General features: G+C 48.7%; 1 protein-coding gene across 11 annotated transcripts in view; it reads left to right on the forward strand.

Moving 5' to 3' along the window:
* LARP1 (La ribonucleoprotein 1, translational regulator) overlaps nucleotides 1–27,009 on the forward strand; it is a 134,777-nt gene that overhangs the window by 66,524 nt on the left and 41,244 nt on the right. For 2 of the 11 annotated variants that reach the window (XM_009450024.5, XM_009450026.5), the window contains exon 1: nucleotides 5,925–6,494. The exons of 4 other annotated variants lie outside the window; for them this stretch is intronic. In XM_009450024.5, the coding sequence (XP_009448299.1) occupies nucleotides 6,059–6,494 (436 nt within the window). In that variant the 5' untranslated portion in view covers nucleotides 5,925–6,058. Of the gene's footprint in view, nucleotides 1–5,638; nucleotides 6,495–7,468; nucleotides 7,592–27,009 lie in introns of those variants that run through there. 5 more of the 11 variants (XM_009450023.5, XM_009450025.4, XM_016954102.4 and 2 more) reach the window with 5 other exon arrangements.

The raw sequence follows: 27,009 nt of genomic DNA on the forward strand, positions 1-27,009 counted from the left end.
GAAGGCCCAAGAGTCTTCAGGGTCTTGAAAAACACTCTTCAGCTGGCACTGTTTTTTTTGGCCAAGGCCCCTCCCTTTGCTAACCCCACTCACTTTGTGTCAGTATAAGAGTCTTCATACCCAAGGGGCCCCATAGCAGAAGTAAGTGATTAGTGCAAGCTCTTCCAGGAACACAAGGCTCTTTGGAAAACCAAATCCAAGGAGGAATAAAACTAGCACATATCCAGGCATATTAAATTTTCCTTCATAATAAGCACAGATAAGGAACCATTCCTCCTTCCTTTACCTATTCACTGCTCCCCCTCCAATAGAATAAAATTTCATGTAAACTTTGTATTTTCTTCCTGCTTGTAAGCCAGATGGGCAGGTATGCTTCCTGTTTCATGGATGGAAGGCTCAGGAGGCTGCCCAAAGTCATTCAGCAAACTCAGAGATGAGACCCAGGTTATAAACCAATTCCCCCAGCTCTCTAGTCTCTCATGCAGCCTGCTGTGTCTCTCTTTAGGAAGTTGTCAGCACAAGGAGCAAACAAGCACATAATTAATTACAAATAGGTTTTTGTTTTGTTTTGTTTTGTTTTGTTTTTGAGACAGGGTCTCACTCTATTCCCCAGGCTGGGGTGCAGTGGTGCAATCATGGCTCACTGCAGTCTCAACTTCCCACTCTCAGGTGATCTTCCCACCTCAACCTCCCCAGCAGCTGGGACTACAGCTGTGTGCCACCATGCCCGGATAATACTTTGTATTATTTTGTAGAGATGGTGTTTTGTCATGTTGCCCAGACTGATCTTGAACTCCTGGGCTCAAGAGATCCACATGCCTCGGCCTCCCAAAGTGTTGGGATTACAGGTGTAAGCTACCACGCCCAGCCCAAATAGGTATTTGGACCCATTTTATTAATTTGGTGGGTTTTATTTATTGAGACAAGGTCTGGTCTCACTTTGTTGCCCAGGCTAGGGTGCAGTGATGCAATCACAGCTCACTGCAGCCTCCACCTCCCAGGCTCAAGCAATCCTTCCACCTCAGCCTTCTGAGTAGCTGGGACTACAGGAATGTGCCACCACACCTGGCTAATTTATTTATTTATTTATTTGTAGAGACAGGGTCTCACTGTGTTGCCCAGGTGGGTCTCAAATTCCCGGGCTCGAGCAATTCTCCCACCTCGGCCTCCCAAAGTGCCGGGATTACAGGTGTGAGCCATAGCACCTGGCCTAGTGTTTAAGCACATGATGTGTTTAAACTCTAGGCACAAGTTAGCCTGATCCTTGTCACTTTCTGCCTAAAGCATATTTTGTCTCTTTTTTTGGCCTCTCTTTTTTTTTTTGGCCACAGGTTAAATATTGCTCAATTATTTGGTTCCTCTAATTAGAGTTTACCCTTTAGAAAGATAGGATTCAACTTGTTTGGTATCTTCCTGAGGCCTAAGTATTTGAGGGATTCTCCATAAATACTTATGGATATGGCAATGGAGGGAAGAGAAGTAGGCTGTACAGAGTGGTGCAGTGAGTAAGAATAAGGCCTGGCGATATAGAACACCCTGAAAAACCCCACTCTGATAGTTAGCTGCTGCCTATGATGCTGAGTACCCACCTTACTTTCTTTTCTGAATTTCAATTGCCTTCCTTTGTAATTTGAAGACAATAACCATTCCAGGACCTAGCCTGTAGTGCCTGGCACATAGTAGGGGCTCAGTAGACATTTAAGGAAATAATAACTATCCCACTGGGTTATTATGAAGATTAAATGAGATAATGAATATCAAGTATTTCCCATAGAACCTAGCGTATACTAGTTACTCAATAAAAGTAGCTACTCCTGACTATTTGGTCATTACTCCTGACTATTTGGTCATTACTAAATGGTCATTACTGACTATTTGGTCATTACTAGTCCCCTCTTACCTGTGGTTTTGCTTCCTGATGTTTCAGTTACCTGTGGTCAACTGTGGTCAGAAAATATTACATACAATAAGATGTTTTGAGAGAGAAAGAGCACAGTCACATAAATTTTATTACTGTCTATGGTTATAATTGTTCTATTTTATTATTTATTGTTGTTTATCTCTTACTGTGCCTAATTTATATATTAAACTTTATTATAGGTAAGTATATATAGGGAAAACATAGTATATATAGAGTTTGGTACTATTTGGGGTTCCAGGCATGCACTGGGATAAGGGAGGATGACTGTATTTAGAAATATATGCATATAAAATACCGTAGTTGGTTAGGAATCAAAAAAACCTGAATTCAAATCCCAATTCCATCATTTTTTTATTAAAACTTAAAAAAAATAGAGACAGGGTCTCACTGTGTTGTCCAGGCTGGTCTCTAACTCCTAGGTTCAAGTGATCCTCCTGCTTTGGCCTTTCAAAGTGTTAGGATTACAGGTGTGAGTCACTATGCCCAGCCCCAGTTTCATTATTTTAATGTAGAAAAAGCTACTGGATTTAGGATAAAGAGATTCAGGTATGAGACCTAGCTCTGTCTGGCTCTGCTGTGTGACTTTGGATAAGGAACTTTACTTTCTTTTTCTTCCTTTTTCTTTTCTTTTCTTTTTTTGAGATGGAGTTTTGCTCTGTCACCTAGGATGGAGTGCAGTGGGGTGATCTCGGCTTACTGCAACCTCCGCCACCTGGGTTCAAGCAATTTTCATGCCTCAGCCTCCTGAGTAGCTTGGATTACAGGTGTGCGCCACCATGCCCAGCTAATTTTTGTATTTTTAGTAGAGACAGTGTTTCGCCATGTTGGCCAGGCTGGTCTTGAACTCATGACCTCAGGTGATCTGCCTGCCTCAGCCTCCCAAAGTGCCGGGATTACAGGTTTGAGCCACTGTGCCCGGCCTTGAACTTCACTTTTCTGAACTTTGGTTTCTTCATCTGCAAAACAAGGAGAATGAGTAATCATTATGATTCCTTTTTCCAGTTCTAACAGCTTCTAAGCCTAAGATGTTGTCTCGGCCGGGCATGGTGGCTAACACTTGTAATCCCAGCACTTTGGGAAGCTGAGGTGGGCAGATCACCTGAGGTCAGGAGTTTGAGACTAGCCTGGCCATTATGGTGAAACCCCGTCACTACTAAAAATACAAAAATTAGCTGGGCATAGTGGCGGGCGCCTGTAATTCCAGCTACTCAGGAGGCTGAGGCAGGAGAATTGCTTGAACCCGGGAGGCGGAGGTTGCAGTGAGCTGAGATCCCACCACTGCACTCCAGCCTGGGCGACAGAGTAAGAGTCAAAAAAAAAAAGATGTTGTTTCACACAGGTCTCTTACTTTCTCTGGCCCTAGTTTGTCTCTCTCTGGGGCAGAGCAGGCCCAGGGTAGGCAGATCTCAGTACCCCTCCACCCTCTACACAGCAGGGCCTGGCCATGCTTGTTCAACCCTGTTTCTGACTGCTGAGTAGCATGAACGAGTTTCTTGTCCACACAGTGCCCTCATACCCTCACAAGTTCTCAGGGGTCGGGGGAGGGTACTTCTCTACCTCCAATTACAAAAAGAACCACTAACAATAATAATTATGTCCCCTATTAACAAAGTTTAGAGAGGGTCTAGAGTGAATAATCTCTTCAGGGATTACTTATCAATAAATATGTAAAAATAAAGCTGTGCATGGTGGCACGTGCCAGTGGTCCTAGCTACTTCGAAGGCTGAGGTAGGAGGATGGCTTGAGCCCAGGAGTTTGAAGCTGCAGTGAGCCATGATCACAATGACTGCACTCCAGCCTGGGTGACAGACCTCATCTCTTCAAATAAATAAATAGTGCATTTCAGTGGCAATGTGCAATAATTTACCTTCTGATTAAGAGTACATGTAATGAACTTAGTAGATTCCTGGTTTAATTCATTGAGTAACATTACCTTCCTTGGTAGCTCTTTTGAAGTACTGGCTTGTCTATAAAATTTACACAGCACCTTGACTAACATTGTCTCACTTGACCCTTCACATGAGCTCAGAGGGTGGAAGCAAGTCAGGCATTATTTACCCCCATTTTTCCACCAGGAGAGGGGTCCAGGGAAGTGCGGCTAGCTGGCCAAGGCTTGGAGGCTGAATAACCCTAGAGTTGGAATTAGACATGGCATTACCTGGCTATCCCTACCAGTACTTCTCCCCCATACTGGTTACAACAATCCTACAGCTCAGCTTTGCTGGCTGGGGCAGTTCCAAGAGGCTTTTCATTCAGTCTTCTCCTAGATCCAGCAGGTCGTGTGCTCTAATTCTTGTTTTGGAGATGGCCAACATTCCAGGCTGTTATGTTATGTGAGCACGTGGGATCACAGCCAGTCAGAAGCCAGGACTTCTCCAAGTGAAGTCATAAGCACCAAAGGGATCTTGCTAGACACGCAGATTTCTGGGTCCAGTCCCAGACCGAGCCTGATTCCTAATACTTTTGCATCTGCGTTCAAAGAAGTCTTCCCTTATCACCCAAACAAAAGTAGCCCATCTAGTCTAACTGATTACCACAGTTTAACCATTGTCTTCATAGATACTAGACAATAATTTATCACTTGTTTATTGTCTCTTTCCCCACCTTAGAATAAATTCCATGAGGATAGGGACTTTGTTAGCCTAGTTTATACCAAACCCGTTTCCTAGAACCCTGCAAGGCCCCCACAGTACGAGGTCAGTAAGTATTGAATCGAATGTACACGGAAGTTTGAAACTGCTGTCATACACTGCTCCTTCATTTTACAATAGAGAAACTGAGGCCCACGAAGCTGGAAGTCACTGCTGCAGAGATGGTAAGGGGGCAGGGCCAGGATAAAATCTCAGATCTCAGAAGTCCCAATCCAGGGACGGTTCAACTCCGCCCAAAGCAATTCTTTAGAAAAAAACGACATCCACTTGAAAGAAAAGACATTTCCTGCCCATAAATACAAGGTTTCGCGGCAGGGAGAAGGGCCTGGCCTGGGTGAGGGCTTTAGTAATTCCGTTCCCACTTCCTAGGCGCCCGCTGCCCGCAAGGGCTAAAGACTCGCTTTCCAGGCCCGGAGTTGAACCCATCTCCGGGTAGTGTCGAGGCCAGGCCCAGCGGCGGCGAGGCGCGGAGCACAACCCACTGAGGTGCGGACGGCTCACCCAACCAAGGTCACCCGGGCGGGGACCGAAGGGGCCAGGCCCGCCGGGCACAGGGGAGGGGGCGGCGTTGGCGCGTCCTCGGGGCGGATGAGGGTCCTCCCTTCGGCCTCCTAGAAGTCAGGAATGACACTAATGGCTCCTTCCCCTGAATCTGACACCCAGCCTAAAGAGCACGAGCAGGCCCGGCAGGCCGCGTGGCCCGGTCCCATGTGCTCCACCTGAGGCCGCTCTCACGCGCTGGCCCTTTAAGATACCTCCCCTCCTCGCCCAGCCTTCTCTCCTAGCCCCGTCAGCGCCCCCACCGACAACTCCCGAATTGCATCAGGCACGTGCTCGCCCCCGTCCGGTCTGAGCGTCCCTACCCCCAGCCCGGGAGGTGCTCTGAGGAATCGGAGACGAGGGGCGGGGCGAGGGGCAGGACCGCGGAGCCGTGCGCGCGCGCTCCCGCCGCCTCCTGCTCGCCCGTCGCCCAGGGCCCGGCCGGCGGGCGCGCCCCCGCTGCGCCGTCCCCTCCCCTCGCCCGCCGCGTCGTGAGGCGCGCGCCCGCCCGCCGCCTGCCGCGGATCGCGTGGTCTGCTTGGCTCGCCGCGCCTCTCCCCCGTCCGTCCATATTGCTGCAGCCCCCGAGCCGGGAAGCCCGGGCCGCCCCGGGGGCGGGGGGGAGGGAGGGACGGGACTAGAAGCCTGCCGGGCTCGGGGTGGGGGCGTCTTGCGAGGAACGGGCGGGGGGGGACGCACGCCTAGGAGGCCTGGACTGCAGAGTGGGGGGCCTTCCTCCCCCCCCGCCCCGCTAGTGGGCCTCGGATTTACGGCGGCTGCATCTAACTGGGAGGGGGCCGCACCTCGCGTGAACCCCGACCCTTCTCTGCAGGGACTGGGGCCCAGCGCCCCGGAGGAAGGCGTCGCGGGCGCTCTGCTAGCCAAGTTCGAGGCGGGGGAGGCAGCCTCGGGCGCGCCCGGCTTCTCCGGGGGGGCGGGCGCGCAGATGGCCACTCAGGTGGAGCCGCTGCTGCCTGGGGGCGCCACGCTCTTGCAGGCCGAAGAGCACGGGGGGCTGGTGAGGAAGAAGCCGCCGCCGGCACCCGAGGGCAAGGGCGAGCCCGGGCCAAACGACGTCCGCGGGGGGGAGCCGGACGGCGGCGCTCGGAGACCCCGGCCGCCCTGCGCCAAGCCGCACAAGGAGGGCACCGGGCAGCAGGAGCGCGAGAGCCCGCGGCCGCTGCAGCTGCCCGGCGCCGAAGGCCCGGCCATCAGCGACGGGGAGGAGGGCGGCGGCGAGCCAGGCGCTGGCGGAGGAGCTGCCGGAGCCGCGGGCGCGGGGCGCCGGGACTTCGTGGAAGCCCCCCCGCCCAAGGTGAACCCGTGGACTAAGAACGCATTGCCGCCGGTCCTGACCACCGTGAACGGACAGTCCCCCCCAGGTGGGTCTCCCTCCTTGCCCTCCTGGGTCCGGGGGCCTCTTCCGGGGACATGGGAGTCCCCTCCCCCAGCACCTCCAGGGCCCCGGGGTCTGCTACCGGTCATGGTGACTCGGGACTTTTTAAAATTGCCTCCTGGTTGATCCTGGTCGCCGCGCCCTCCCCCCCACCGTACACTCAGGGACCTGCCCCTGCCCGAGGGCCCGGCCTCCGGGAGGCTACGGCCACCGCCTGGGCCGCAGCGGTTAGTGGGCAACGGTGTGGTCCGGGCCTACCTCGTCGGCAGAGGGTGGGCGCTGGTTTCAGTGAAACGATCCCCACCGCATGCTGGTGTAAGAGACGGTTTCTGGTTTGAACCTTCCTCAGGAAGCCCCTCTTCCCACCCCGCCCGGCGCTCCCCGTTTTGGTAGCGTTGCGAGCGTCCCCATGTTGTAAATGTTTAATGAGCATATGTCACGGGCAACCCAGTGCCCGGCGCGGAGTACATGCTGGCCGCACGGATGCGGGGATTAAAAGTTAACAAGTTTTGTTCTCGGGGAGATGAAATTGGGCTTTAGAATCGCCATTTGGAGACGGGTTGAGGGGTCAGTTGTGGGGAGGAGAAACCCATCGTGTCATCGAATTCGGTGGTTTCCCTCCCCGATCCCGGGCACCTTCCGCCTTAAGAAGGAGCCCGATGGCGAGTGTGCTGGGGGAGCCAGTTAGGAGGTTGGCGGAAAATGTGAGGCGGGTGAGGGGCCTGCGGCGACTTAAGGGGCGTGTGGCGGCGGGGGAGGGAGTGGCCGGCCTGGGCTGGCGGGTGACAGTTGGGCGCCATGCGCCGCGCCGGCGGCCCGCGGGCCGCTCGGCCTCGGCGTTCGGTGCGGGCCGCGGCGCTGGGGGTGGCAGGCGGGTGCGGGCCCGCGGCGCGGCCCGAGTGTGCGTGTGCGCGGCGCGGGTGTGTGCGCGTCCCCCCTTCCCAGCATTCCTCTGCAGCCGGGACAACGTGGTGCCTCCCCGCGCGGGGAGCGGCATGTGACTGCCGACCGGCGCTCCGCGAGTCCTCCCTCTCCCTCCTCCGCGTTTTGGTCCTTTTGGACCGTGCCCCTTTCCGGGGGGAGGTAAGGGGTGCAGGAAATCCCAGCAGAGCCGTGTCAGCGTGGGGGGAGAGGCGGTGCAGAATATGGAGTCTGCTCTTGCATTGCCTTTGCCGAGAATAGATCGTCGGCTTGGGTGGGGGGGCGCGCCCACTCTCCTCTCTCGGCCGGCGTATAGGGCGGGTCTCCATTCTTTGGTTTTGGGTCCGTTTGTGGTGGGTCGGTTTTAAAATTGTCTTGTAGTTGGAATGATGGCCTCTGGTCGTAGCCCTGGTGCTTTTAAAAAACTCCTCTCCTGCCGTAGCTGGTTGAGGCTAACTGGTTTAAACCATCAAAAATAAAGGGGGAGCTTAATGTCTTCACCGTCAAAGGAGTAGAAGCACTGCTAGTCCTAGGGAAGCCAGAATAGCCAGTCCTGAAAACAGCATGTTGCAATTTTTATTTCTTTTCAGGTTGCTTCATTTGGAGGAGGGGACATTTGGGGTTTACTAACAGTCCTTCATACTGTGTTCTCTTCCTTCTCCCCTCCTCCCCTTCGCCCCTCCTCCCCTTCCCCCCTCCTCCCCTTCGCCCCCCTCCCCTTCCCCCCCCTCCCCTTCCCCCCTGCTCCCCTTCCCCCCTCCTCCCCTTCCCCCCTTTCCCTTCCAGAGCCCTTTTATGCAAAAGACAGTGCTGAAACCTCCGTTTTCTTTCAGTCCCTCCTATCCACCCACAGAGTGAGGGAAAACAACTTTAAAACACTCTTTGGTCCTTCTCCCCTCTTTAAACTCAAAAGGGTATAATCATCCCCGGGAGAGAGCACTCCTTTTAAATGGGGCTACTCATCCTGGCTTGGCTAATGGTGAACCTACCTTGTGGGTTTTAAATCAACCGTGACATCAGGTGGTATTGGGTGCCTGAGCTGGCATTTTGTGTAAGTCCAGGAGCCCTTGATAGTGTGCGTCACTGGGGTTATTGATCGTGGGAAGAAGACAGCTTGGCTGGCATCTCACCTTTTCCTCTGAGTGTAGAAGCTGACTTGCTTTAAGTGCCCAGAGCAAAATTCTGAGTAAGGGTAGATTTGCTCTGTTACTGTTTTTTGGAATCTTAAGGCAAGAGAGTGTCTACTCGTTGGTTTAGAACCTTTGGAATAGGTTTTGACAGCCTAACTCAAGTTAATCCAGTAGCTTCTCTCTCTAAGCCTGTTGTTAGGGCTTGTGTGCATTTTGAGAGAGAATTCTATGATTGGGTTGTCAGTCTGGTAAGGCTAGATGGTGACCCTTTCTCTGGAGCCTACGTGGATCTCTGAAGTGCTTTTCCAGCCCTGGTTTTATTTACAGCTTCGACAAATTTAAACGTGACACTAGTGGAGTGGCTGTGTGGTCTTGGGAATTTTTGTGTTCTGTGATGCACATGTTTTTGGGAGTCTACAGAAATGAGTACCTCATAAGCAAACTAAAAGCTTTCCAAAGCTTGCTGTAAATGCCTATTTTTAGCCTTACTTTTGGCTCAAATGTTGGTGTTTTAGTTCTTTAAGGGACACATGCAGTAACTAGTAATAAAATATGTTTCGTGATATCTCTTCTTTCTTGTGGGGTTCTGTATTCTGGTTTAAGCGTCCAAGTCTTACATTTGTAGTTTTAAGTCTTGGGATTTGCATTTTGGTTTTTTAGATCTCCCTCCCTCCCCAGAGTATTTTTAAATGTTTAAAATTTTTGCCTTATCCTAGCCATACCCCTTTTAAGTATAAGATCCAAGACGTCTAAGTTAAGAGATGATACATAGCGAATGTTCTGGGGTCAAACTGAGTGGGTTCAAATGCCACTGTACCACTTGTTAGCTGTGCTTCCTTGGGCAAGTTATTTAACCATTCTATGCCTCACCTTCTTAATTTGTGTAATAGGTATTTATGATTCACCTGCCTCATGGGGGTATTACCAGCATTCATTGTTAGGATAAGTGTATTTAGCCCAGTGCCTGGCAGGTAGACATTGTTACTTACTCTGGGTCTTGGTGGGACTTTTCCCTGGGTCTCTGGTTTTCTCTACCTGTAATATGATGGGGTTGGTGAATGCAGATCTTTCCTTTTCTTGTGTTATATAAGTACTCCGTGAAATGTATGGGATCTGTCTCCTTAAAACTTGACTTTTGCTTATCCACAGACATGAAGGGCATGGGATGGATAATTTAAAGGTTGCTGACTCTTAAGAATTAGCTATTTTTTGCTTTGGAATGTGGTGAGATGAATTTTTAAAAAATAAGTTTTAACTTTTTAGTTTGCCTTTTGTAAAGATTTTCTTTGGGGGGAGTTGCACGTGTGCTCTCAGGGATATGAGGAAAAGCCAGCCTAACTGGACTGAAAGTTTGCTGTGGCTGGTGCACGTGTAGTGCCGTGAGACTTGAGAGTACAGATAGTCCCCAACTTATGATGGTTCAATTTATGATTTTTTGACTTTATGTTGTTGGGAAAGTGATACACATTTATTGGAAACTGTACTTCAGGTACCCATACAACCATGGTTTTTCACTTTCAGTACAGTATTCAATAAATTAATTACATGAGACATTAAACGCTTAAAATAGGCTTTATGTTAGATGCTATCGCCATCCGTAGGCTAATATAAGTGTTCTGAGTGCATTTAAGATAGGCTGGGCTAAGTTTTTTTTTTTTTTTTTTGGAGACAGTCTGGCTCTGTCGCCCAGATTGGAGTGCAGTGGTGTGATCTCGGCCCACTGCAACCTCCACCTCCCGTGTTCAAGCGATTCTCCTGCCTCAGCCTTGAGAGTAGCTGGGATTACAGGCATGTGCCACCATGCCCGGCTAATTTTGTATTTTTAGTAGAACGGGGTTTCTCCATGTTGGTCAGGCTGGTCTCAAACTCCCGACCTCAGGTGATCCACCTGCCTTGGCCTCCCAAAGTTTTGGGTTGGGATTACAGGCGTGAGCCACCGCGCCCGGCCCTAGGAGCTACTTCTGATCCTGCTCATGACCAGCAATGTGGACACCGGCAAACGCTTTGCTTTCTCTGTGCCTGTTTCTTCGTCTGTAAAATCAGGGTATTAGACTAGGTCTAAATGTCTTAAAAGTTTTCTAGTATCAAAAATTTTTTTCTAAAACTCCCTCCCCACAAAAGAAAGAAACCAAAGTAGAGCTTTATATATGTGTAGCTTTGTATTTGCGTTGTGATTAGGAATCCAAGCTCTCTGGAGGCTGGAGAAACTATTCCGGCTTCAGGAGCCTAAGTCGATGGCTTGGGGGTGTATAATGGAGCAACCAGACATTATGTGCCTTGCAGTGTCTGAAAGCACACAGCACGGCCTGAAAATTTCCTCCACCAAATAAAAACTGAACCTAAATCTAACAGAACCATAGATCCAACTGCCAGTTTATAGGGAAATGGGGCTACAGGAATAGACTAATTAGCCATGAGGTAGGCAGTTATTCAGTTTCTAAATGTGAGAAATTCTACAAGACACACTATTTCCAATAAATAAATGGCATTTTTTAAAGGGAAGAACTGTTACAGATGAAGAAGGTTGAGACATCGGTCGTGCATTGTTGTGGATCTTGATTCTTGACCAAATGTCCAAAGACATTTTGATGACAACTGAGGAAATTTGACTAAGTTAAGAAATTATCTTATTTTGTCAGGGGTGATAATGGTATTATGATTGTTTTTAACTGTGTAACTGGATATATTGTGCACCCCCACCTAAGAACTGTTAGGTTAGTCTATTACATAAGACTTAAGGCTTTTTCCTATTGTGCACTTGATCTTAGCCAAAAGGCCAAGAAGCAATATTGTGTGAATCACTTTCTCTTCTTCTAAGGAAAGGTCACAATTAGGACACCCTTTGAAGGGGAGAGTGGGAGGCAGCTTTCATCTGGAGCCTTCAGCTGGCCTGGCCCCTTTCCTTTTGCACAGGTAGTTTGAGTTTCATACTAACCCGGAAGTGAGTGCCTGCCAGGTAGGGGAAGGTTTTTAGGAAGTGGTTTTTGGCCCTTTGGGAGGTAGAGGGTAGTCACAAGCTTTCTTGAACTCAACCTCCTGAGGGTCGGGGTCTTTCTGCTGACCCACCCACTGTCTATAGTGGGACCTGAACTGGAGTAAGCAATCTTAATAGCTGTTACTGAGCACCCATTCTCTTTTCTGGGAGGTGGGCAGGGTGGGAGGAGGAGGAGGAGCAGCCGGCCTGAAACTACAAAAACCTCTTTAAGATGGAGAGCTTGGCAGATGGGAGTGCCCCTGTTTGCAAAACCCAAGACAGCTCAAAGGGAGTAATTAGGGTGTTGGGGCCACTGGAGGTTCAGCAGGTGCCTCAGTCCAGACTCACAAACCTCCCTGGCTGGTCCAGAGTGATCTAAGGGAGTGGCCAGGAGAGAGGATGGCCTTACCTTGCCTGGGATTCAAGAAAGGAAGTAAGTTTTGGTACCTCGCTGGTGAAAACATGGGAAACAGCACATCAATGTGAAGGGAGAAGGTGATGGGATTTAAATTAGAACATGGGCAGGGTACTTCTCTCTGCTCTCACTTTGTGACCTTAGATTGTTTGTCTAACCTGTTTTCCTTATTCACAGAATGGGGCTAATCCCGGTGCTGAGGTTGTTTAGAGGGTCAAATTGCTGTTGAGTATGGGGCAGTACAGTTCATGAATTGAAAAAGTCCTGCTGGGCGCGGAGGTTCACACCTGTAGTCCTAGCATTTTGGGAGGCCGAGGCGGGCGGATCATGAGGTCAGGAGTTTTAAGACCAGTCTGGCCAGCATAGTGAAACCTCGTCTCTACTAAAAATACAAAAAAATTAGCCAGGCATGGTGGCGTGTGCCTGTAGTCCCAGCTACTCAGGAGGCTGAGGCAGGAGAATTGCTCGAACAGGGGAGGCGGAGGTTGCAGTGAGCTGAGATCGTGCCACTGCACTCCAGCCTGGGTGACAAGAGCAAGACTCCATCTCAAAACAAAACAAAAAAAAACAAAAAAACCTCCTACACAGAGGTAAGATGTAAGTTTTTTTTTTATTTCAGAAGATTGCATTCCAAAGCCAGATATTGGTAATTACTCACTCTGAGGGTTTATCTGTGCCTTTCCTGAACTGAGTGGATAATCAGGAGTTAGCTGAATTTTCAACAAGGGCTATTTGTGGTAGTTACCAAGGGCAAGTGGCCAACTTCCCATGGCTAATAGCCTGGGATGTCTTCCTGAAGGATTTTCCCAGAATCAAGGACAGTCCTAGTGTGGCACCTTTTTTTTCTTGGCTGAACCTTTAGACTGGCAAAGCCCTAGGTGTGGGGAGGGGAGGATTGTGGGTCTTCATAGATGAATTTTGTAAAGCCAGCTTGGTAGATCTGTCATATATGGCATGGGACTTCTCCATCTCAGTTTGATGTGCTGTTAGTAAACCTAGATGATTCCTCCATGACAGGCCTTGTTTACAGGCCACTTTGTAATTACTCTCCAAACTAGTGGTAACCACCTTACTCTCAAGACATACATTCCAGCCACTCAAAGTTGCCTTTTTCTTTGCCTTAGAATGGAGTTGCAAGCTTCTCAGAGGAAATTAAGTCCCATAGTAGCCAGGAGCCATCTAGATAAATGATCTGATAGAGATAGGGCTCTGTATGGTTTTTGCTCTGCTTTTCACTTAAACTAATTTATTTAGGCTCTTGATAATTCAGAGATTAGTAATAGTAGTGCAATAGTCACCATTTACTGCGTTTACTGAGTGTCTCACCTGTTCTAGCCCAAGTGATCTGCTGAGCAGATGCTTTTTTTTTTTTTTTTTCTTTTTTTGAGAAAGAGTTTCTCTCATTGCCCAGGCTGGAGTGCAGTGTGCGATCTCAGCTCACCGCAACCTATGCCTCCTGGGTTCAAGCAATTCTCCTGCCTCAGCCTCCCAAGTAGCTGGGATTACAGCCATGTGCCACCACGCCTGGCTAATTTTTTGTATTTTTACTAGCGATGGGGTTTCTTCATGTTGGTCGGGTTGGTCCCGAACTCCTGACCTCAGGTGATCTGCCCACTTCGGCCTCCCAAAGTGCTGGGATTACAGGTGTTAGCCACCGTGCCTGGCCCAGCAGATGCTCTTTTTATTCCCACTTCACAGATGAGGAAATTGAGACTCAGGAGACGTTTAGCAACTCTGTCCTTCTAATTGCTCAGACTAAAGACCTTAAGATCATCCTTGCCACCTCTGTTTTTTTTCCTGGCTGGTTGCAGTGGCTCACACCTGTAATCCCAGCACTTTGGGAGACCGAGATGGTAGGATCATGTGAGCCCAGGAGTTCAAGGCTGCAAGTGAGCTGTGATTGTGCCACAGTACTCCAGCCTGGGCGACAGAGTGAGACCCTGTCTCTAAAAAGTAAATGTCTTTTTGTGACCCCACATGTAATGTACTAGTACATCCTTTGACAATTAAACACTGTGTCCTGGCCGGGCACAGTGCCTCATGCCTGTAACCCCAGCACTTTGGGTGGGAGGCCAAGGTGGGCAGATTGCTTGAGCCTGGAAGTTTGAGACCAGCCTGGGTAACATAGGGATACCCCATCTCTTACAAAAAAAAAAAAAAGTACAAAAATTAGTCGAGCATGGTGGTGCGTGCCTGTAATCCCAGCTCCTGGGGAGGCTGAGGTGGGAGGATCACTTGAGCCTTGGGAGGTAAAGGCTGCAGTGAAAGATGAGTGTGTCACTGCACTCCAGCCTGGACAACAGAGCAAGACTGTCTCAAAAAGAAAAAGCTGCCTGGGTGCGGTGGCTCACACCTGTAATCCCAGCACTTTGGGAGGCCGAGGCAGGTGGATCACCTGAGGTCAGGAGTTCAAGACCAGCCTGGCCAACACAGTGAAACCCTGCCTCTACTAAACATACAAAAATTAGCTGGGCGTGGTGGCATGCACCTGTAATCCCCAGCTACTTGGGAGGCTGAGGCAGGAGAATCGCTTGAACCTGGGAGGCAGAGGTTGCAGTGAGCTGAGATTGCACCATTGCACTCCAGCCTGGGTGACAGAGCAAGACTTCATCTCAAAAAAAAAAAAAAAAAAGCTGCATCCAGGTTGGGTGTGGGGGCTTATACCAGTCATCCCAGCACTTTGGGAGGATCACTTGAGCCCAGGAGTTCAAGACCAGCCTGGGCAACATAGTGAGAGACCCCATCTCTTTAAAAAAAAATTAACTGGGTGTGGTGGTGCATTCCTGTGGTCTGAGCTACTCTGGAGGCTGAGGTGGGAGGATTGCTTGAGCCCAGGAGGTTGAGGCTATATTGAGCTGTGAGCCACTGCACTCCAGCCTAGGCAATGCAGTGAGACCATGTCTCAAAAAAAAAAACAAAACAAAACAAAACTGGCTGGGCGTAGTGGCTCACACCTGTAATCCCAGCACTTTGGGAGGCCGAGGAGGGAGGGTCAGTTGAAGTCAGGAGTTTGAGACCAGCCTAGCCAACATGGTGAAACCCAGTCTCTACTAAAAATACAAAAAGTAGCTGGGCGTCGTCGTGCACGCCTGTAATCCCAGCTACTTGGGAAGCTGAGGCACAAGAATCGCTTGAACCTGGGAGGCAGAGGTTGCAGTGAGCCGAGATCATGCCACTGCTCTCCAGCCTGGGCAACAGAGCAAGACTCCATCACACACACACACACAAAGAAACAACAAAAAAAACCTATGTCCAGATCTAAATGCTTTTACCGCCTCATCTCTTGCTGGCCTGGACCATACATCATGATTTCTCATGTAGATTTTTGCAGCAGCCTCTTAACTGGTCTCCTATCACTCCTACTTAAAGCCCTCTGGTAACTTCTTCGCAGAGTAAAATCCAGAGTCCTTAGAGTGTTCTCTAAGACTGCACTTGATCTGGTCTCTGTCCACCTAACCTCTGACCTCATCTTTCATCACTTGCCCCTACTTCACTCATTCCCTTCCAGCATCAGTCCTCACTTCCTGAAACATGTCATGTACTCTTTGCTTCAGGTCTTATGTTCTGTAGTGCTCTTCCCGCAGATCACTGTGGTGGAAATGCCTTCCCAGACCACCCTGTATAGACTAGCAAGTCCTGACCTTGGATTCCCTCTCTCCATCCCTCTTACTCTGCTTCATTTTTCTTCTTAGTTCTCCCCCCCGCCCCCCGCCGCCCCAAGGCAGGGTCTGAGTCTGTCATCCAGCCTGCAGTGCAGCAGTGCAATTACGGCTCACTGCAGACTCAACCTCCCAGGCTCAAGCGATCCTCCCACCTCAGCCTCCAGAGTAGTAGCTGAGACTACAGGCACACGTCACCATGCCTGGCCAGTTTTTTAATTTTTTGTAGGAATGGGGTCTCACCGTGTTGCCCAGGCTGGTCTTAAACTCCTAGGCTCAAGCAGTCCTCCCACCTCGGTTTCCCAAAGTGCCAGGATTACAAGCATGAGCCACGGCACCTGGCTATTTTTCTTCTTAGCTCTTATCACCACTGGGTCAGGGACTTCGATACCTGATTACGTTTGTATTCCCAGTACCTGCAGCAGTGCCTGGCACAATGTAATAGGCAGCTTGGTGAACATTTAGTGAAAGAATGAATGAATTGCATATTTTTAATGGCATTCATTCATTGCATTTTGAGTGCTTACCGTGTGTCGGACATAGGGGATACTGCAGTGCATAATAAAAAGTCTCTGCAAGAAACACATGCACTCAAAATTCAGTATGGAATATGTTGTGTAGGGAATCCCAAAGTATGGAATTCTTTGGCAGTGTAGCAGGGACACCCAATTCAGTATAGGTCAGAGAAGTCTTCTAGAAATGGGAAGGATGAGTAGCAGTCACCTGAGAAGAAGCCTGGAAAGAGAACTCAGTTTTGGTTGAGGAAAGGCCCTGGTGTTCAGGGAACTGAGTTCCTTGTGGTTTTAGTATGGATGATTAGAAAGTAAGGTAAGCAGTCCTGCCTTGTAATCTGTGCTGAATTCTGATTTTAGCTGGAAGGAGTGGAGAGACATCGAAGATTGTATGTGAGGGGAGTAGCATGGTCAGATTTTTCCTTTTGAAAGATGACTCTGGCCACATGGCAGAACGTCTTGGGTTAAGAATAGGTGATTTGGGGTTTCCCATTTGATCCTTTAGGGCAAGGTTCCCAGATTACAAAATGGAGCAAATTTCCAAGTCATTCCTGAAATGTGGATCTTGGGCAATTATTAACTGTCATCACTTAGGGGTAGAGAGTGGCCGAGGTTTATGGGATATATCAGACCCTTCAGAAGGCTACATTATCCAGAATGCATCTCATTTGCTGGAAGAAGCACAGTTGCTGATGAACTGGTTGAGCTCATGCTTGCCTGCTTGCCCGCTTGCCCCTGCTGCAGCTGGCTGGGTGGGAAGAACAAGAGGCCCTGAAAGTTGTAGAAGGGGCAGTGGGGCAGGCTTCCAGGTGGCAGTCGGCCCCCTTCTCCTGGGGTGGTCCACATGGCTAGGCTTCTAACCATCAGCTGGTTTTACAGCTATGCTGAGAACAGTGGGTTTGCATTTGCCTACAGATAGGCTGCTACCCTGAGTTCTTGAGAACATTGGGCTATAGTTAGGCTTACCCAGCCCAGTTTCCTAGTTGTCAGCACTGTCTCCATTGCTGTGCCCTCAGGGCCTTGGTTTTCCCTTCCTCCTTTCAGAGAAGAGGGAATATTTGGAACTGGAAGGGCCTCAGAGGTCATTCAATCTAAACCTCTCATTTACAGGTTAGGAACTTCAAGCCCAGAAAGGAAATAGGAGTTGTTCAGGATTCCAGTCAATTCAAAACGAGGCTGAGACTTGAACCTGCTCCCACTACAGTTCTGTTTCAACTCTCCCTCTGGAGGAAGAAGTAAAATGGGGTAGTTGAGCATGAACTTGGGACAGTCAGTCACAGTTAGCGTAGCCATTTACCCACTGAGTGCCCTTGGATAGGTTGGTAACTTCTGGGCTTCAGTAAACGGGGCTATAGCTGGAGTGCCCACGTACTAGGATCATTGATGAATGTGAGCTAGGTGAATATATAAAAATACTCAACTGGAGCCTGGCACATAGTAATACGTGGTAATGGTAAGAATGTTGAATGTTCTTCTTTTGAGGCCCTGACTTTGGCCCAGGTCTTCAATTTGCTTAACAGAAGTCAGGTGCTATAGATGGCCTTCCTCTATTGTCCTGGGTCCTCTTCCCCTTGATTGCTGCAGTTTGGTCCTGAGTATACACAGGAAGGTAGCCTACGTGAACTCTCAGAGCCAGTTTTTCTGACCTTGCCCTAGGCTGGCTCAAGCAGCTCCATATTGAAGTGGAATTTAAGGACTCACTGGGGACCATAATCTTGACAGTGAGAAGCTCAAATTGTGGTGCTTGAGAATGCCCTAGTGTTATAATGTCAGAGATGAGCTCAGGCGTTTTGCAGTAAAACTCTCCCACTCTCTTTCATGGCTTTCTGCAGCTTTGAGGTTGTTTGAAGAAGCAGAGCTCTCTCTGATTTTTCTGTTCTGTATATGTATTTCCTGTTCTGCGTGTATATTAACAGTGGTAGGAGGAAGAGACACCAATTACATGGATGGAATAGCCTGGTTTTGGAGCACAGTGTAGGGGTGGGGTTTGGAAATGGTGAGTGCAAGGTTGGGTATGGGAGGCTGGATGCTGCTTCTAGGAAATGTGGGAGACAGGAAATCAGGAACACCTAGAAGAATTGGCTCACTGGGCTGCATGCATCCTTCTATGAAGAAGGAATGGTTGAAGAACTAGGGTTATTTTGCCCAGGGAATCAAAGCTTGGGGGTGCAGTGGGAAATGCTGCTTGTCTTGAAATACAGAATTTTGATAGATCTTTTCCACTTGGCCTAAAGCTCTGATGGCAGGTGAGAGATGAAGGGTTAGTAGGTTTTGCCTATAGTCAAGTAGTAACTTTTAACAGTGCCCCTAAATGGATTCAGTTGTCACAGGAGATACTGAGTTCCTTGACATGGTAATATTTGGGACAGTAGTTTAGAGCATGATTTGTTGTAGGGTTCTGCAGCTACAAGTTGGCAAAATACTTTTCAGATTCATTCATTCAGAAAATTGTGAATACTGTATCTGTTAGGTGTCAGGCCCTGAGATTCAGAGTTGTAAACAAGACACATTGCGGCCATGGTGGGGCTTATATTCTGAAAGGCAGAAGTCACCTGTCAGTCCAGCCCACTGACAAGTTTTGATTGACTTGCATGTAAAAACACTTTAAAGTAATCATCTGTATTTAAAAATCAAGAAAATTATCTGGAAACCTAGGGAATTCTAGCTTTAAAAAAAAATCAGAGTCAATCGGCAACCACTGAATTATGTACCCTATTTTTTATTTATTTATTTTTATTTATTTATTTTTTTTTTTTGAGACGAAGTCTCACTCTGTTGCCCAAGCTGGAGTGCAGTGGCGCGATCTCGGCTCACTGCAACCTCTACCTCCTGGGTTCAAGTGATTCTCCTGCCTCAGCCTCCTGAGTAGCTGGGACTACAGGCACGCGCCACCATGCCCGGCTAATTTTTGTATTTTTAGTAGAGATGGGGTTTCACTATGTTGGCCAGGCTGGTCTTGAACTTCTGACTTCGTGATCCACCCGCCTTGGCCTCCCAAAGTGCTGTGATTACAGGCATGAACCACCTTGCCCGGCTGTATTTTACTTTATTTTTTTGCGTGATCTCAGCTCACTGCAACCTCCGCCTGCTGAGTTCAAGCAGTTCTCCTGTGTCAGCCTCCCAAGTAGTGGAATTACAGGTGCCTATCACGCCTGGCTAATTTTTTGTATTTTTAGTAGAGACTGGGTTTTGCCACGTTGGCCAGGCTGGTCTTGAACTCCTGACCTCAGGTGATTCGCCCACCTCGGCCTCTCAAAGTGCAGGAGTTAAAGGTATGAGCCACTGCCCCTGGCCAAATTGTGTACTTTAAATGGATGGGTTGCATGGTATGTAAATTATGTGAATAAAGCTGTTATAGGGGAAAAAATGAGAAGACCTAGCCGCTCTGGACCTCTCATGACTGCTGTCTGATGGCAGGGCCCAGCCTCCCTTTAGGTGAAGAGTGCCACAGCTTGGCTCTTGTAGGCCCTTGAGTTTGCCGTCTTTTATCCAGGCTTCCTTCCAACATGAGGTCTATGGGCCCAGACTTTGTGTATTTCATCATAAAAACGAGAAAGGACAGCAGACTGCCTAGCTCACAGAGGAACATCCTCATGGGAGAAGAATGAGAGGAGGCGGTGGGGGACGTGGGGACGACTTTAAGGCCTTAGGGTAGGAGTTGCACTCAGTAGAGGTGAGGTAGGGGGAGTGAGTGTGATGGAGAGATAGGACTCACCTAGCTTTGTGGCCAGAGGCCCTGGAGCAGCAATAGAAAGCTCTCTGAGAGTTAAGGGATGGGCTTGCCAGGTGAAACTGAGTTATGTTAGGCCCCAGTGAGACTTTGCTTCCCTCCCCTCATCTGCGAAATGGATATAGCATCTTGGATCTCAATCTCTAAGGCTCTGTTAAGCACAAACACCGTGCGTGATCAGTCTCAGAGTATAAAGGAGAAAGATGTGGCTGGCTAGAGGCCTTGTGGCAGTAGCTGGGGGCAGCTTCAGTCAAAGTGTTGGGGAGTGCCTCTCATGGTGAGCCAAGATAGGATTGATAAGGAGGCTGGTGGTGAACCTTCTAACCTGGAGGAATAACAAGTACCAGGTGGTAATGAGTTTAGAGTTCTCCAAGGAGCAGAGACAAAGCCTGTATGAATGAGGGGAGAGAGACATAAAGAATCAGAAACAGGAGGCCTTTGGAGGCCAGCTTAGGGAGTCTGGATCCTGTTCTGAAAGCATTGGAAGAGGTGATATCACCTGATTTCTGCTTTAGGATTACCCAGTTCTGTGGAAAATGGACGGAGGAGGTAGGGGGAGGAGGCAAGGTGGAAGCAAGCAGACTCCTTAGGAGACTACTTCTGTAGTAGTCCAGGAAAAAGATGGAGAGGAGGGGGATGATGGCATAGTGACTTGGGCCTAATTTTTTTTTTTTAACTAGCTGTTTTGTCCTGAGACTAGACCACTTAAAGAGGAAGCTTTCTGATTGCTATTTCGTATTTCCTCCTCACTTCTCACACTGTCTAGAAGCTGAATTAGTTGCACTATCCCCTGATCAGAAGGGTAGTTTAGGCAGGCATTTTCCCCCTGGTTTTGGATCTCTTGGCTCCAAAGCCAGGCTGAGGACAGGTGCTTCCCTGCCTAGGCTACCTCTCCCGGCCTGTCCCTGGCTCCCTCCCTGCCCGTCCCTGGCACTCTCCCTGCCCCAGGGTAGAGGTGGAATGAGGGTATGAGAGAATAGCCTGAGACACAGGCAAGGGCATGGTTGGGAGGTCAGTCCAGGAGGTTGGGACTGATCTTGACCCTGAGTCTGTATGTCACGGTTTTTTCTTCCTGACTTCTTGTCAGAAACTGCTGTGGGTTTTTGATTTCAGGTAAGATCCTTAGGGCAGAGTCAGAGCAAGCTGCTGGAGCGCAGTCTGGGAATCCAGACTGGAGTTCTGATTTTAGTCCCACTCTCTAGTTTCTCCTGGCTAGAACTTCATTTCTCACAACTTTTATAAAGGGATCGGATCCTGGCCGGGCACGGTGGCTCATGCCTGTAATCCCAGCGCTTTGGGAGGCCGAGGCAGGTGGATCACCTGAGGTGAGGAGTTCAAGACCAGCCTGCCCAATGTGGTGAAACCCCGTCTCTACAAAAATACAAAAATTAGCCAGGCGTGGCAGCAGGCGCCCGTAATCCCAGCTACTCGGGAGGCTGAGGTGAGAGAGTCGCTTGAGCGCAGGAGGTGGAGGTTGCTGTGAGCCAAGATCGCGCCACTGCCCTCCAGCCTGGGCAACAGAGCGAGACTGTGTCTCAAAAGGAAAAAAAAAAAAAAGGATTGGATCCTGTGCTGTCAAGTGCAGTGCTTATCAGTGAGTAATAGCCTTTATCATGTCCTTGGGCTTGGCCAGGTGTCCTAAAATCTGCCTCATGGGTAGCTTGCCTTGGTGAGGACAGATGCCCCAGGAACCCAGGCCGGAGTTCCTGGAGACCCTCTGCTAATCTCATGATTATTGAACTTTCAAGCTACCACACACTCCTATTCACTGTCACCATTCATTTTCACAGTAACCCTGTGGGATCTAGCTACAGCGACAATCCTCATTTTACGGATGAGAAAACAGGTGCTCGTAGAGGTTCACTAATTTGCTGAAGGCTTCACAGTAGTTAGTAAGTAGCTGGGGTTTGAGCCCATGGCAGACTGACTCCAGAGTTCATGCCGTACACATCATCTGGCTTTGCATTCTCCCAGACCACAGAATTGTACATATCCTGCCAGGAAAACTGTTGGGGGGGAGAGAGGACTCGCACAGATCTTGAGCTGCTGATATCTGTATAGGGCTGTTACGGCCCAGCCTAGACGCCTCAACTCTGCCTCCGCTGGCAGGGTGGGCTCTGGGGACATAAGCCAAGTGGGTATAAGCCAGGCACTGATCCTGCTGGGGAGCTCTGGCTCTTCTTCCCCTAGAGATGTTCCTCTTCAGCTCTGCCGGGCCACATGCAGGCCTGCTGGAAAGACCTTGTAGTTTTTCACGAATGGCCTTAGGGTCAGTAGGAAAGGTTGGGGGTGGGGTTCTCTACAGGCTTTGGAAGGCTGTCTGGCTTTTTGTTACCAAAGAGGACGGAAAATACCCTATGTGTTGGGCCTTTTAACTTCTTTCGAAGGGGAAATCTTCAGGTTGCTCAGGCAACACCAATTCATTGTAGAAAAATGTCCAAATATATTTTAGCAAAAAGAAAAACAACTCCTTGGTAATCTGTCCCACTAACCAGCAAATATACAACGCACATGAACATAAATACACATATAAATATAATAAGCATTGATGGGATTGTGTATCTTTCTAGACCAGTGCTAGCCACGTAAATTAAAATTTTCTAGTAGCCAAAACAGGGGAAATCAGTTTTAATAATCTAATATATTCAAAATGCTGTTTTAACATAATGTAAAAATAATGAAATGTACATTCTTCTTACTAAGTTTTTGAAATTTGATGTCTTTCACACTTAAACTTCTTGATTTGGGCTAGGAACATTTCAAGTGCGCAGTATCCACATATTGTGGCTCGTGACTATGGTATTGGATAGCATATTTCAAGTGTGTGTAAGAGTATACATATATATACACCTTTTTAATAAAAAGACAAAATGGGATCATAGTATAGTAGCCTTCCCGTTGTCTATGGGGGATACATTTCAAGACCCTCCAGTAGATGCTTGAAACTTCAGCTAGTACTAAACCCGCTATATGTTTTTTCCTATACATACGTAACTGTGATAAAGGTTAATTTGTAAATTAGGCGCAGTAAGAGATTAACAACAACAAAATACAGCAATTATAACAATATATTGTAATAAAAGTTATGTGAATGTGGTCTCCTTCTCAAAATATCTTTTGTTTTGTTTTGTTTTTTGAGATGGAGTTTTGCTCTTGTTGCCCGGGCTGGAGTGCAATGGCATGATCTCAGCTCACCACAACCTCCGCCTCCCAGGTTCAAACAATTCTCCTGCCTCAGCCTCTGGAGTAGCTGAGATTATAGGCATGTGCTGCCACACCCTGCTAATTTTGTATTTTTAGTAGAGACGGGGTTTTTCCGTGTTGGTCAGTCTGGTCTCGAACTCCCGACCTCAGGTGATCCACCTGCCTCCCAAAGTGCTGGGATTACAGGCATGAGCCACCGCACCTGGCCTTTTTTTTTTTTTTTAAAGACCTTGCTGTTCTATCCTTTGAGTTACTGTTGGGACAACTGGGAAGAGGGAAGAGTTGAGATAAAGAACAAGGAAGGCTCCATGACTGGAAGTTTAGTCCACCCAGTTTTTGTACTGGAAGGGCTTATTGCTGATTTCATTAAGAAAACGGACGAATGGGGGCTTCTGTCACCTCAGAATATCTTGTACTGTACTCACCTATTTTGGGGTCTCAGTTGACCATGGGTTACAAACTATGGCTAGGGGGGCGGGGATCCACTGTATTGTAAGCTATATATTTTTTCCATTTAGAAACATAGGCTTTCAAGGGGACTTAATCTTTTTGTAACCCTCAAAGCCACCTTAGGAAGGAAGGTAACAGTTTGCTGTTGAGAGAAAGGTTAAGGAACTGTGGCTGTGAGGGCACATACCCAGCTGCTACCTGTGAGCCCTCCACTCTTTCCCTGCCCTCTGCAGGCACGCTGGGGTTGAGGCCTCTGAGCCTGGGCCACAGATCACATGCACACATGTGTAAGTGCATGTTCCCCCACAGCACTGTGCTGGGGGAAGCAGGCCCAGATAGGGGAAGATACTTAACCGAGCTGCCACGCAGGGATAGGATATTTAAAACACAAGCACCCTGAACTCCCAGTCCAGTGTTCTTTCTACTCATCTACCAGATTCTGAGAGCTTCCTGCCTGGTTTTGGAACTACTTGAAGTACAAAGAGGAAACTAATGGAGGGTGGGCAAAGGCCTTCCACTTGGTTTGTCTGGGAGTGCCCTCAAGTCTACAGCCTACCCCGCTGATGGAAGCAGGCCAGCACTGGCCTGTCTCTTGTGGAGAACAAATGTGGATAGGCAGTGGGAAAAAGACCAGTTGGGCCAGAGTAGTTGCAGAAGGGGACATGGGTTGGCCTGAGTCAGGTTGGGACATAGAAATCTCTAAATAATTGGTTTGTCCAACAATCCTGCACCCCTAGTGTGGGCACAAGTGCCTCACACTAGGCCACTTTGTGACAAGAACGTCATGCAGGTTTGAGATTTGTAGGAGCCTGGCTTCATTTTTTTTTGTTTGTTTGTTTCTCCACACCTAAACCGATGCCTCAGTTTTTCAGCCTGTAAAATTGGGCTGCTTCTTAGATATGCCATTGGCTTGCTGCTGGCCTCCTCCGTCCCTTTGGAGGAGGGCTGAGGATGAGCAGCTGACTTGGGTTAGCCCTCAGATGAAAGGGACCAGAGTACTGATGATTGGGGGTTTAAAGACTGGATGGAGTTTAAATACTGGATGGATCCAGGGAAGCCAGCCCTTCTCTGCATCACTGCATCCCTGCCCCATGCTTGTTTGCACTGCAGGGAGTAGCAGCTATGGCACCCAGCAGCCCTGTGCCAAGTCTCCAGGCTGGGGAGGGTCTGCTCCAGGGAGTGAGGGGGTGCCTTGGTTTGCACTCTGGGAGCCAAATTCCCTCGAGGTGGGATATTGCTCAAGATGGCATTTGCCAGAGCTGAGGAGTCTAAGGCACCATCTTTTCATTTCTCCTGGGGTCTAGTCTTATTACTCAAACCCTTGGATATAACGGGTTGGTACTACCTTTGGGAAGACTTAATCTCTTGCATTTCCTCTGAGGTGGGATTGGAGAGGCAGTAAAGGTCCCTATTGGCTGTTGCTGGGCTTGTAGTTGCTCTGGGATGTTCTCTGCTATCCCTGCCCCAGGCCTTTTCTGCCCACATATCATCACTGCCATTGCCCCTCTGAGGTGGCAGCTCTTTGGAGATCCTAGACTTGAAGCAGGTCGGAATCTAAAAGGGCTTTGGTCACTAAGAAGCCGTCTGGTCACTTCTTTTACAGAAAACCAAGTCTGTATCTTGACCAAAGTCTCTCAGGTGGCACCAGGGGGGATCACAGTGCCTGCATTAGGATTTGTAGGCTTTGTTTCTTTGAGGAAAGAAACAGTTGAAACTCAGTAATTTCAGGGAAAAAAAGAAAAACAGGAGGCCCTTTGAATGGTCGGTGCTGCCGGGGTGGAGATCAGAAGAGGACTAGGGCTGGATATAGTGGCTCACACCTGTAATCCCAGCGCTTTGGGAAGCCAGGGCAAGAGGATCACTTGAGCCTAGGAGTTTCAGTCTAGCTTGGACAAGATGGCAAGACTGTCTCTACAAAAATTAAAATTAGCTGGGTGTCCCAGCTAATTTAGTCACAGCTACTTGGGTGGCTGATCCAGGAAGATCGTGTGAGTTCAGGAGCTTGAGGCTGCGGTGAGCTAGGATTGTGCCACTGCACTCCAGCCTGGGTAACAGAGTGAGACCTCGTATCTAAAAAACGTAAGTGAATAAAAACAAGAACTTCAAATACGAAAATTAGTTGGGTGTGGTGGCAAGCACCTATAGTCCCAGCTACTCAGGGGACTAAGGTGGGAGGATCACCTGAACCTGGGGAGGTCGAAGCTGCAGTGAACTGTGATCATGCCACTGCATTCCAGTCTGGGTAACAAAGTGAGACCCTCCCTCAAAAAAAAAAAAAAAAAAAAAAAAAAGCGACTCCCCTGAGGCTTTGGTGCTTGCTGGAGCCCAGGCCTTCAGGTTGCAGATGGTTCTAGAGCATTGCCTTTGCAATAAACAGTGTTTTTGATTCTTGACTGTTTTTACTCACATCATTCCCTTTTCTGAGTTGCATTATCCCCACCTGGCAGGTGAACTAACGGGCTCAAGAGGAGTGGATTCTGGTGGCCTCAGTCCCCTGTAGGGCCTACAGGCTTGATCTGGAGCCTTTTGGGGACAAGAACCTAATGTTTGTTTCCTGCAGTGCTGAGAGGGGTTTGGGGTAGCCTGGGATTTCATATCCTTGGAGTCAGATACCTTCTCACTGGATAACCTTCGGCTAACCACTTAGCTGCTTTGGGTCTTCTAAAACTGGGGTAATAGTCCCTCCATTGTGAGGAGTAAAAAACTTAAATGCACAAAAGGGGCACGGCAGGAGGCCTGGCTTCCTGAGGTAAATGCCTAGTAAGTGGTGGCCATTATTACTATTATTAGTATTTTAAAATAAATATGGCTGGGCTTGGTGGCTTACTCCTATAACCCCAGCACTTTGGGAGGCTAAGGTGAGAGTATCCCTTGAGCCCAGGAATTCAAGACCAGCCTAGGCGGCATAGCAAGACCCAGTATCTATTTTATTTTATTTTGTATGGAGACAGAGCATTGGGTGAGCAAACAGTAAGATTTTTAGGGTAAGAGAAGCTGTTCGACTGTGAGGCAAAAGCAGGTGGACAATTCCCTTCAGAACCTTCATTCTTCTGGCAAAGCCAAGTTTTGGAGCTTGTTACAAAACTTAAACCGCAGCCCAGACTGATCCCTTGTGACCTCATATCTGTCAGGACACTCATCATGTGGCTTCTTGGATCACTGTTGGTTCCTGGTGCTGGAGATTAGACTGGTGGGTAAAGGGAGAGTACCTCCTGCACCTCTCTTCTGGCTGCTGTTTGTATGTGTAATTGAAACTACCTGCTCTTGTAAACCAATTAAGTCCTGTCTATACAAGTGAGACCCTGCACTGGGGTTTGGAGGCCTGGGTTCCTTCCTGGCAGTCTCACTCATTGGCAGCTCAGTTCTTAAACATTAATCTGCCATGAGCAGTTGCACAGGAAGCATACAACTGCAGGTGTTCAATTTATGCCCACCTTCTTAAATTAATTTCTGGAGTTTATAGAGGGAGTCAAGAATCTGCATTTCTCCCAAGCCAGCCCCTCTTC

Source organism: Pan troglodytes, chromosome 4 (genome assembly GCF_028858775.2).
Source record: "Pan troglodytes isolate AG18354 chromosome 4, NHGRI_mPanTro3-v2.0_pri, whole genome shotgun sequence".
NCBI classification, from domain to species: domain Eukaryota; kingdom Metazoa; phylum Chordata; class Mammalia; order Primates; family Hominidae; genus Pan; species Pan troglodytes.